The sequence below is a fragment of the Equus asinus genome, chromosome 25, assembly GCF_041296235.1.
Source record: "Equus asinus isolate D_3611 breed Donkey chromosome 25, EquAss-T2T_v2, whole genome shotgun sequence".
In the NCBI taxonomy this organism is placed as follows: Eukaryota; Metazoa; Chordata; class Mammalia; order Perissodactyla; family Equidae; genus Equus; species Equus asinus.
In genome coordinates, this window is record NC_091814.1 from 42,343,210 (window position 1) to 42,355,212 (window position 12,003).

At 36.5% G+C, this 12,003-nt stretch overlaps 1 protein-coding gene across 1 annotated transcript in view; it reads right to left on the bottom strand.

Annotated features, from left to right (window-relative positions):
• XPR1 (xenotropic and polytropic retrovirus receptor 1) overlaps positions 1-12,003 on the bottom strand; it is a 203,463-nt gene that overhangs the window by 60,144 nt on the left and 131,316 nt on the right. The window contains exons 4-6 of the mRNA XM_044757779.2: positions 6,606-6,829; positions 3,542-3,691; positions 3,192-3,275 (exon numbers count right to left, since the gene is read on the bottom strand). Coding sequence (XP_044613714.1) covers positions 3,192-3,275; positions 3,542-3,691; positions 6,606-6,829 — 458 coding nt within the window. The remainder of the gene's footprint in view (positions 1-3,191; positions 3,276-3,541; positions 3,692-6,605; positions 6,830-12,003) is intronic.

The window sequence follows — 12,003 nt, forward strand, 5'->3', positions numbered from 1 at the left end:
TTTCTGTCACTATATATTAGCTTACATTTTCTCTCTCTTCTTTTTCTTTTTTGAGGAAGATTAGGCCTGAGCTAACTGCTGCCAGTCCTCCTTTTTTTTCTGAGGAAGACTGGCCCTGAGCTAACATCTGTGCCCATCTTCCTCTATTTTATATGTAGGACGCCTACCATAGCATGGCTTGGAAGCAGTGCCATGTCCGCACCCGGGATCCAAACCGGCAAATCCTGGGCCATGGAAGCGGAATGTATGCACTTAACCACTGAGCCACCAGGCCGGCCCCTGTTTTAGCTTACATTTTCCAGAGTCTTAGGTAAACAAAATCACACAGTATGCACTCTTTTTTGATCTGGCTTCTTTCAAGCCTAATTATTTTAAGATGCACTTATGTTGTTCCACATATCAATATTTATTCCTTTTTATTGCTGAGTAATATTCCATTGTATAGATATATCATAAATTGTTTCTCCATTCACCTGTTGATAGATATTTGGGTTGCTTTCAGTTTTAGGCCATTATGAGTAAAGCTGCTATGAACATTTGTGTACAAGTCTTTACACAGACACATGCTTTCATCTGTCTTAGGGTGAGTACCTAGGAGTACAACGGCTAGCTCATATGGTAGGTGAATGTTTAACTTTGTAAGAAACTGCCAAACTGTTTTCCAAAGTGGTTATATCATTTTACATTCCACCAGCAGCATATGAGATGTTAGAGTTCTTGTTCCTCGAATATTTAATATGTCAATCTTTTTAATTGTAGTCATTCTAATAGGTGTGTGTTAGCTCACCGTGATTTTAATTTGCATTTCTCTACTTACTAATGATACTGAGAATCTATTCACATGCTTATTTGCCACCCAAACATCATTGATTAAGTGTCTGTTCAGATGTTTCCCCCATTTTTAAGTTGAGCTGTTTGTTGTCTTATTGAGTACTGGAGTTCTTTATATATTCTGGATACAAGTCTTTTATCAGATGTTTTTGTAAATATATTCTCAGTCTGTTGCTTTTCTTTTCATTCACTTAAGATTATCTTTTGAAGAGCAGAAGTTTTTATTCTGATGAAGTGTTTTTGGTGTCATTTCTAAGAAATCTTTGCATAACCCAAAGTCACCATGACTTTCTCCTATATTTTCTTCAAAAATTTGTAGTTTTAGGTTTTCATTTAGGTGTGTAATACACTTAGAATTAACTTTTGTATATGGTGTGAAGTATGGGTGGAGTTTCTTCTTTTTTTTCTTTTTGCATATGGAAGCCATTTGCTCCAGCACCATTTGTTGAAAAGACTATCCTTTCTCCACTGAACTGCCTTTGCATTGTTATTGACAATTAGTTGTTCATGTATTTGTTGGTCTATTTTTGGACTCTCTATTCTGTTCCATTAACTTATTTGCCTCTCCTGACACTAATACCACACTATCTTGATTACGGCAGTTTTAATAATAAGTTTGATACCAGATGTGTTAATTCTTCAACTTAGTTGTTCCAAAGTTGTTCTGGCTATCCTTGGTCCTTTGTATTTCCATATAAATTTTTTTTTGAAGATTAGCCCTGAGCTAACATCTGCCGCCAATCCTCCTCTTTTTGCTGACGAAGACTGGCCCTGAGCTAACATCCATGCCCATCTTCCTCTATTTTGTATGTGGGACACCTACCACAGCGTGGCTTGCCAAGCGGTGCCATATCCGCACCAGGGATCCGAACTGGCGAACCCCGGGCCGCTGAAACAGAATGTGCGAACTTAACCACTGCGCCACCAGGCTGGCCCCTTCCATATAAATTTTAAAATGTGATTATCGATTATAAAAAAAAAAATTCTGTTGAGATTTTGAGTTGGACTGTGTTACATGTATAGATCAATTTAGAAAGAAATGTTATCTTAAAAATACTGGGTTTTCTAATCTATGAATATGTTATATCTCTCATATATCTTAATTTCTCTCAGCAATGATCTGCAGCTTTCAGTATAAAGGTTTTGAACATCTTTTGTCAGATATATCCCTAAATATTTCATATTTTGATTATAAACAGCATTGTTTTTTAAAATTTTGATTTCCAATTATTCTTGATGGTATATAGAAATACAATTGACTTTTGTATATTGAGCTTGTATTCTGGAACCTTGCTAAGCTCACTTATTACTTCTAGTGACAATTCTATAGATTCATATGATTTTCTACACAGACCATCATGTCACGAGCAAAAAAAACCCCACGAGTTTTACTTTTTTTTTTTTTAAAGATTTTTTTCCTTTTTATTCCCAAAGCCCCACAGTACATAGTTGTATATTCTTCATTGTGGGTCCTTCTAATTGTGGCATGTGGGATGCTGCCTCAGCGTGGTTTGATGAGCAGTGCCATGTCCGCGCCCAGGATTTGAACCAATGAAACACTGGGCCACCTGCAACGGAGCACGCGAACTTAACCATTCGGCCACGGGGCCAGCCCCCCTTACTACTTTCTTTTTAATCTGAAGGCCCTTTATTTCTTTTCTTACCTTACTACACTGGCTATAATCTCAGTATAATGTTGAATAGAAGCAGTAAGAGTGCATATCCTTTTTTGTCCTTAATCAGAGAGAAAGCATTCAGTATTTCACCATTAAGTATGGTACTAGTTCTAGGTTTTTCATAAATGCCTTTTATTAGAATGAGGAAGCTGCTTCTGTTATTGATGTCCATTCCATTGTGGTTAGAGAACATAACTTTCTTTCTATGATTTAAATCCTTTCTTTGAGACCTGTTTTATGATGTCACTTAAACGTTTTTTGGTATTACTACAGTGTAGATATCATTTGATAAATGCTTTTTCAGGTAGAACTACTACAGTTTGGATGAAGTTATGTAGTAGTCCAGCACATATGAACCACCCTCATATCATCAAGTAAATATCTCATCCTAATCATTTGGTGAGACCAAGAAGTTAGCTTGTCAGTAAGAATAAACAAGAGAAGGAGTACAGGATAAGACGAGAAAGGTGGGAAGATACTACAATTCATTATGAAGTAAGATTATGAAATTAGATCATCCAGTATTTTAAAAGAAAAATAACAATAGTAATAACTTCTTATAAACTTTGGCCAAAACATTTTTTTTTAATTAATGAAACTAGCATATTTTATCAGCTAAATAGATTGTGTTGATTATGAAACAGGCAAAACCAACCAACCAAACAACTGAAAGCAAATACTAACCTGAGCAGCTCCCAAAGGAGGGACACGTAAACGCTTCATAGCCTTTTGTCTGTCACCATCTTCAAGTTCATTGGTCACTACAGCCTAGAAAGACACATTATTAAATTTTGACACAGGTTATACTAAACTTTAATGCATAAATAATTCTGAACCATTTATATATACGATATTCCAATAACCTCTTGGTGAATGTATAACGGTAAGGCAAAAGAAAAAAATCTGAGCAAGAATATATGTACTCAAAGCTAGCAACTAATTACAAAAGGAGAATAGAAATGAAGAACTATTTCATTAAAAATAACACATGAATGCTATTGAAAGTATGTGGCATATAAATGAAATTACTGTACCTCAGTTTCCGAGATGAGCTGGTTGATTTTTTTGCATGTATAAAATGGGGCCACTTCTACATGAGCCACTCGCCAATCTGCTCCACGAGATGTTTCCAGGATCTTGTCATGTTTTTTAAGGATTTTTCGAAACCCTGTAAAATTCAGATTCTACAGAGAGAAATGAGAAACACTACTATAATTTCCACCACCATAAAAGAAGATGAAACACAGTGAGCACTATGCACTGACAGAGCTGACTGGATGAAGTACTGAGGAAAATAGCAATGCTTTCACAAAAGCATTTGCTACTAAAAGCATAAGACTCTTCTTTCTTATTTCATTTATTCATTTCAAGGTAGTATGCTATCAGTAACACAAAGAATCCTGGACTATGAACCCTATTATTTCTTCTTCTTTTTTTTCAGATTGGCACCTGAGCTAACGATTGTTGCCAATCTTTTCTTTTATTCTTCTCCCCACAGCCCCCCAAAATATACATAGTTGTATATTTTATTTGTAGGTCCTTCTAGTTGCGGCATGAGGGACACCACCTCAACATGGCCTGATAAGCGGTGCCACGTCCGTGCCCAGGATCTGAACCGGCGAAACACTGGGCTGCCAAAGCGGAGCACACAAACTTAACCACTTGGCCACAGGGTCGGCCCCATGAACCCTATTATTTCTATTTCAAGTAAATTAACGGAAGTCCTAAACTCAAAACAATTTTATTTCTGTTTTCCTACATACATGTTCTCAAAAAAGCTAATTTATATCATTTTGCTTCTTTGATCAAAAGAATATTTTCAGAAAATATGTTAGATTTATCATGCACTGAATAAATTTATTAGTTCTTTGCTCTCTGAAGGACTGGCATAGCTATGTGTTTCCCTTCTACTGTGCAAAACATGTAAGCATCAGTATGGAAAATGGAAGATTGTCCAGGTCTCTTAACTCATTTTGCTTCCATCCATTCTTAGTTTGGAGATGGGAGTGTAAGGAAGAGGCAGTACAAAAAAAGTGATCATACTTACAGGGTTTTGCTGATAATGGGTAGGAGCTCAAACTTTTCCTCCATTTCTACAATATCAAAGTACTATACTTTTCTACATTCTGAAATTCAGTTGTTCTTTGATCAACATGCAAAAAAGCAGGAAACTGTGGATTTGCAAGGTTCTTTATATTAGCGGTCTCCCAGATTTGCTGATTAGATATTCCCATCAATAAAAAAACTAAGCATTACTCCAAAATTAGGCTTTGCTTGCTTGCTGGTTTATAATTTTCTTCCTCATACTTCAACGGATCATCTTAAACTCTCCTTGGGGTGCATACACCATGACTTGGAGACTTCTTTCAACCAATTTTCCTTTCTCCTCATTCTCAGAGTAAATATATTCTTACAGAATAGACAGGCTCAAAGAACAGAGGATAGATCAGAACTTTTTATAATTAACAATTATTTTTGTTTTCCCAAGGAGCTTTCTGTAACAACCAAAAACAAAAGCTTCTGGGAAAGTTAATAAAATTTAACAGGGGTTATTTCCTTGTAACAGGCAAGCATAATTAACGAAATATGAAATGTTAATGTTTTATAGCATTATAAAACAGAAGAAAAATATTTTTGTTCTTTAAAAAAGTAAACTATAAAGCTATGGATAAATTTCAAAGGAAAGGAATTTCCCAGCATATAACATATATAATTACTTTTCTATTCCAAAATTATTTTCCAACTAGGTTCTTCCTTGAATGATAAAATATTAAATCACCAAAGAAAAAAGTAAAATTATGAAAAGGAGAGATGGAAATAAGTTCATGCATTAACAACTTAGATTACTACAGATATAAGACTATAATTACTTTTTATTTTAAAATTCCAATATCTACCCTTGGTAATACTTTTGTTGTATAACCTTTAGTTTTTACATAGTATATCATCCTGTGATGATCCTAACCACTGATTGTAAGTAATAACCACAAGAATAAAATGGAAAAAGAATAGTGCATAAGGTCTACCTAAAACTAGGGAGATGCTGGGGCTGGCCCAGTGGCATAGTGGTTGGGTTCGCACACTCTGCTTCAGCGGCCCAGGGTTCACGGGTTCTGGATCCCAGGCTCGACCTACACACTGCTCGTCAAGCCATGCTGTTGCAGTGTCCCACACGCAAAGTAGAGGAAGACTGGCACAGAAGTTAGCTCAGCAACAATCTTCCTCAAGCAAAAAGAGGAAGATTGGCAACAGATGTTAGCTCACAGCCAATCTTCCTCACCAAAAAAAAATTAAAAAGAAAAAAGATTAGGGAGATGCTTTTGCCTATTTAAATGTTTATTATTGAACAAATAATCTGTTTTTCAATAAATTCTTTATAGACTTAACTATGTAAAGAACTATAAAGAATTACAAATAAATGAATGCCCTGTATTTCCATAATTTAGTATATATAGCAGTTGAATTTTTCAGATTGGGTTTTAAAAATATGAGCAATACATTCAGTATCTACACACATTTGCTGTGATCTAATTTCTTTTCTTTTGCAAGATTTTTTTTTAAAAGATTCAGTTATATTGCAGCCTCTGGATAATAAAATTGCAAGGATTCTTAGTGGGAAGTTGAAAAGTCTGTATCTTTTGTATTATTAGTGTTAGTTGCAGGAAAGTTAACTGTCCAGTTGCTTTTGTGGAAATTTTGTTATAGGTTAGGAGGAATATAAAAGCTCTTACATAGCCAACAGTAGTTGGGTAGATATATGTTATTCCTCTTTTCTACTCACCACTACCAGAGATGCCTCTAAAAATAGGAAGCAAACTGTTAGTCCTTGAGTCAAAGGCTACTCCTGAATATTGTACAAAAAAGATTTAGAAAACTAATCTCCAAAAATACAAGTCTTGCTAACTCTATTTATCACCTCTGAAACATGGTTTTTAGCCAATAAGAGCATCTGGAATCCCAATAAGAACCTAAAGAATAATGACATACTAAGGATTTCCCTTTTTGGATTGGCCCAATAGTACAGCTTAAGGTAATTCCATTTAGTATAATTTCTCAGTTACGTAAAGGTTCCATTCTCCAGGGTAAGAATCTAAGTACCTGATAGTTCTGCAGCAGGATAAGACTGAGGTAGAACTCGCTGAAGGCCAGTTTAAGGTCTTTAATATTCCTATGTTGGACACGTTCCTCATGGGACAAGTGGAAGACTGGCTTTCTGCGTTGGCGCAGAGTAGTAACACCAGTGCTTTCTTTCTGCGCATCCAGTGACGACTGAAGCTCATTCTGAAGTGTAGCAAACCTCCGCTGAGCCTCTGCGAGCTTTTCTGTAAGAAATAAAACAGAATTGTCAAATCATCAAGATAAAAAAGCTGGTAAAAATTCTCACTGTTTATGAATTTTTACTAATTATTCTAGTTTGTTTCCCTAAAATTTCTAGGAAAAGAATGTTACAACTAATGTTTAGAACTGGATAGGAAAAAATGTTTTGGTATTAACACCCTCTTTTCATTCTACCCTACACTTCCCTCCCTACAAAACCTCAAGTGTACACTTTCTTTTTATAGATTATGTTATAGAATTGAAAAGCTACTAAGAGTGAGAATGCAAAATGGTACAAACGTAATTCTCAAAAGGTTAAACACAGATTTACCTTAAGATCCAGCAATTCCACTCTTAGGTATATAACCAAGAGAACTGAAACATATGTTCACACAAAAACTGGTACACATACACAAATTTATATTTCTAATAGTCAAAAAGTGGAAACAACCAAAATGTCCATTAACTGATCAATGGAGAAACAAAATGTGGTATACACATACAATGGAATATACCATAAAAAAGTATGAAGTATTGATTCATGCTACAACACAGATGAATCTTGAAGACATCATGGTAAGTGAAATAAGCCAGACTCAAAATGCCACATATTGTATGATTCCATTTATGTGAAATGTCCAGAACAGGCAAAGCCATAGAGACAGAAAGTAGATTAGTGGCTGCCAGGGTCTGGGAGGAGGGAGGAAAGAGGAATGACTGCTAATGGGTATGAAGTCTTTTGGGGTGATGAAAACGTCCTGGAATTAGATGGTGGTGATGGTTGTACAACCATGTGAATATACTGAAAACCAGTGAATTGTATACTTTAAAACCGTGAATTTTATAATATGTGAATATCTCAAGTTTTTTAAAAAGCTATTCAGAAACTTCTCTAGTTAGTGCAGAAACAGGATTAGAATTTGGGCTCGAGATTTCTATTCAGTTGCATTTCTCACTACACCTCATTAATTCTCCAAGACACGTATTACAAGAAGAGACTAAGACTGGCAAACTATACATAAGAAAAAAAATATTTGGTGTACCTGGCTGGATTTACTTTATTTATTTATTTATTTGTGTTGTACTTACATTTAAAAATAATGCTCTTGTAACTTTTCTTCCAAGGTTACAATTTAGTACATTAAACGCAGGCAAATTTCAGTTCAAATCCTTGCCTCATCATTAACTAGATGTATGATTTTAGTCAAGATTTTTTTTTGAAACTCTTGTAAGCCTTTCATAGATGAAATAGAGACAGTACCAATACAAAATAGAGATACTACCTCATAAAGTGGTTGTAAAGATTAAATGAAATGAAGCATAGAACATCTAACATTGCTAGCACTCAATAATAATGATAGTAATCATACAATAACAACAAAGTATTATTTACAGCTAATTCTTTCTCAAAGTTCTCCTCTTCCTTGCTTCGTATACTGCTACACTATCTTGTCACTAACTGCTTCTTCATGCTTCACTGCTCTTTCTTTTAGAGAAATTACTCCCAGAAGATGCTTCCAAGATTCATCTCCATCCTCAATCATTTACTTTTCTTACATTTGATAATCTATTTATTATTTCTTGTATATCCTATGACCTCAAATTGTATTCAAAACCCAAATCATGTTTCTATTCCTCTTTCCAAGTAAATTTCATCCATCAATATCAACACCAACTACAACTGCTGAGGCGGCCCAGGAAATACTCCTTTCACTAAGGTGTAGAGAAATACATCAGTGAGGAGAGCACCTGCATCCTCAAAAAGCTCTGTGGTTGCTCTCCATTGTTGGCCAGGTATGACCATGGGAGATATGTTCGTTGAGATGGGCTCCCTGATTTCAGTGGAGATGATAGGATCCTGGAATAGAAGGGTCGGATGGAAGCACTTAACCATCAAAGACAAGGGGGGTGCATTTACCATAAAATGCAACAGGACAAATCAGTAATCAGAAAGTTTTACCGCACAAAGATTTTGGCTGTGGTTAATTGATCATGGTTATGCTTAGGAAGGAAATACATAGACAACCTACTGAAATACTGTTTAATCAATATAATATAAAAAAACTCCAGGTCTGGTAACCAAATACTTGATTTTAGTCACCATAATAGAGAGTCATGACCTCTTGCCTAGTTTCCAGACCTAAGCTGGAAAGTTCACAGACCCAGACTCTTTTTTTTTTTTTAAACAAGGTTGTCATTATTTTTTTACTTTTATCTTTACTTTTGCTGAGGAAGATTCACCCTGACCTAACATCTATCACCAATCTTCCTCCCTCTCTTTTGTATGTGAGCCACCGTCACAGCATGGCCACTGACAGACAAATGGTATAGGCCCATGCCTGGGAACTGACCTTGGGCTGCTGAAGCAGAGTGTGCCGAATTTAACCACTAGGCCACCAGGGCTGGCCCCCAAAGACTCATGCTGAATGGGATGCCAGGCTCCCTTTTGGATGGTTCCTGCTGCACTGCCGAAAGTCTATACTGTAAATCTTCCTCCAAGCCTTCCTCAAAGGGGCTAGTGGCCATTTACTAGAGTAACTGTGCACTGGGGAAAGGGAAATATCCAGACTTTTCAAGGACTTCTAGTTATTGCCTTTTGTATTAGTTTTCTATTGCTATAGAACAAATTGCCCCAAACTTAGTGGCCTAAACAAAACTCACTATTTAGCTCACAGTTTTGTAGGTCAAAAGTCCAAGCATGATGTTACTAGGTCCTGTCAGGGTCCATAAGACTGAACTCCAGGTGTCAGCTGGGCTGCTTTCCTATCTGGAGCTTGGGTTCCACAACCAAGCTCACTTGGTTGTAGCAGAATTCACTTCTTTGCAGCTGTAGCACTGAGGTCCTCGTTTTCTTGCTGGCTGTCACCTGGGATCTGCTTTTAGCTTCTAGAGAGTACCTTTACTCCTCTTCATCTTCATAGTCAGCAAGAGAGAAGACACTCTCATGTCAAAGCCCTCTCGTGCTTTGAATCTCTCTCCTTAGGAATAACTCAGTCCCTTTTAAGGGTTCACCGTGAGTAGGTCAGGTTCACATGGGATAATCTCTCTTTCTTAAAGTGAACTGATTCGGGACCTTAATTACATCCACAAAAACCCTTCACAGCAGCACCTAGGTTAGTGTTTGATTGAATAATTGAGAGAAGGTATGTGTACATCATGGGGAGGGGATCTTGGAGGCCACCTTAGAATTATGCCTACCATATTCTGAACTGATGCAAATTTCTGGAGACTCCAAATGCCATTTGGTCCAGCAGTCAAATGGAAATTTATAGTGTTCAGGTGATAGATGGAATATTAGACCAGTTTTAACTCACAGTGGACCCAGTTGTTCTGTAGACTCATACTATGATTACTTCCCTAGTTCTAGAATGCATAATTGGAATAGAAACGCCAGGTCGATGGTAGAATCTCCATATTAATTCTGAGCCGGGGTAAGGGCCATTATGGTAGGAAGAGCTGATGGAAGTTCCTGGCACTTATCTGTATCAAGATACTACCCCAGAAGCAAAAACATATCCCTAGGGGAACTTCAGAGGTTAGTACCACCATCAGAGACTTGAAAGATACAGGGATGATATCTATCACATCCCCATTTATCTGTTTAGTCTGTGCAGAAGTTGGATGGATCCTGAAGAATGTGGATTATTATAAAATTAGTAAGATGGCAGCTTTGATGGCAGCTGCTATTCTAGATGTGGTATCATCACTAGAGCAAATCAACACAGCCTCTAGCACCTGGTATGTAGCTATGCACCTAACAATGCAGCTACTCACCTGGTAGCAAAGACCAGCAATGAGCCGCAGATATCGAACCATTCCCCACTGGCACAGCTCAGCCACCTAGAGTCAGGTTGAGTGCACTGGATACTTTCTATCATGCACGGGGCAGAGATGTGTCCTTTCCAGAATGAAACCATTCTTGATATGGATGTGCCCTCCTTGCTCATAATGCTTGTGTTAGCACTGCTATCAACTGGAATGCCTTACAGACTTCAGTGTTATTTGAAATACAAAGTTTATAAGAATGTTGACCCATTGTAGATGATTCAGGATAGTTAATCTTGTTATATTACATGCAATTTTGGTACTGCTTTTATCTGGAATTCCTTTTTTTAAACTGAGGTATAACTGACATAACATTATATTAGTTTCAGGTGTATAACAAAATGATTCAATATTTGTATATAAGGCAAAATGACCACCACAATAATTCCAGTTAACATCCATCACCATACACAGTTACAAATATTCTTTTTCTTATGATGAGAACTTTCAAGATCCTGGAATTCTTATTACCTGAAATTGTTACACCTCTAATATTGAAGTCTGAAATCTCCACATGTGAATAAAACATCCTATTCTTCCACTTTTCTCTCTAATCCCAACTCATTTCTTATTCTCTTACAACTCCAGCCTCAGTAAACTATTTGTTATCCTCCTCACACCCCAAATAATGTCATGTACTTTAATGCCACTATGCATTCGGATAGGTTTTTCCCTTGCCCTGGAACGCGACACTCCAACCCCCCCCCCCACCGCTATGCCCAAACACGCTCCTCCGAGAGCATATGGCAAATGCCCACGCATTTTCTAAGACCTAATTTAAACCTTACTTCTTTTAGGGTTTTTTTTTCCCCTCAATCCCTCTCTTTTCCTCCAAGTAAAGTCAACGCTTCTTCATGTCGGTTTCCATAGTACTTTGCAAAACTCTAAAATACCATTTATCATATTGTATATAAACTTAAAAAAACAGATAATTGATAAATAAACACATTACATGTACTCTGATATTTTCTATTCTACTATCTATTCTATTCATATTTTAGAAAATGCCTGTGATGACCCCAGGTATTTTAATTTCCTGACCAATTTATTGGGTCACAACCTACAGTTTAAAAGAGTATTAATTTAGATGATAGTCTGCTTTTTTGTGAAGACACCATGCTGAAACTGTTACCCCAGGACTATGGCCATTCCCCAAGTCAGGCTTAGAAAGAAAGAAAAGATAGGAGGGAAGGAAGAGGAAAGAAAAAAGAATAGAGAAAGAAAATGAAGTTGGTTTCACATGATTTGTTTTTAATAGAAATCTCTCACTTTTTTTTAACAAAATGAAGAAAGCAAAATTTATTGTTGAGTGTAGATAAATAATTATAATTTTAACTTTCATCAGATGTCTTTC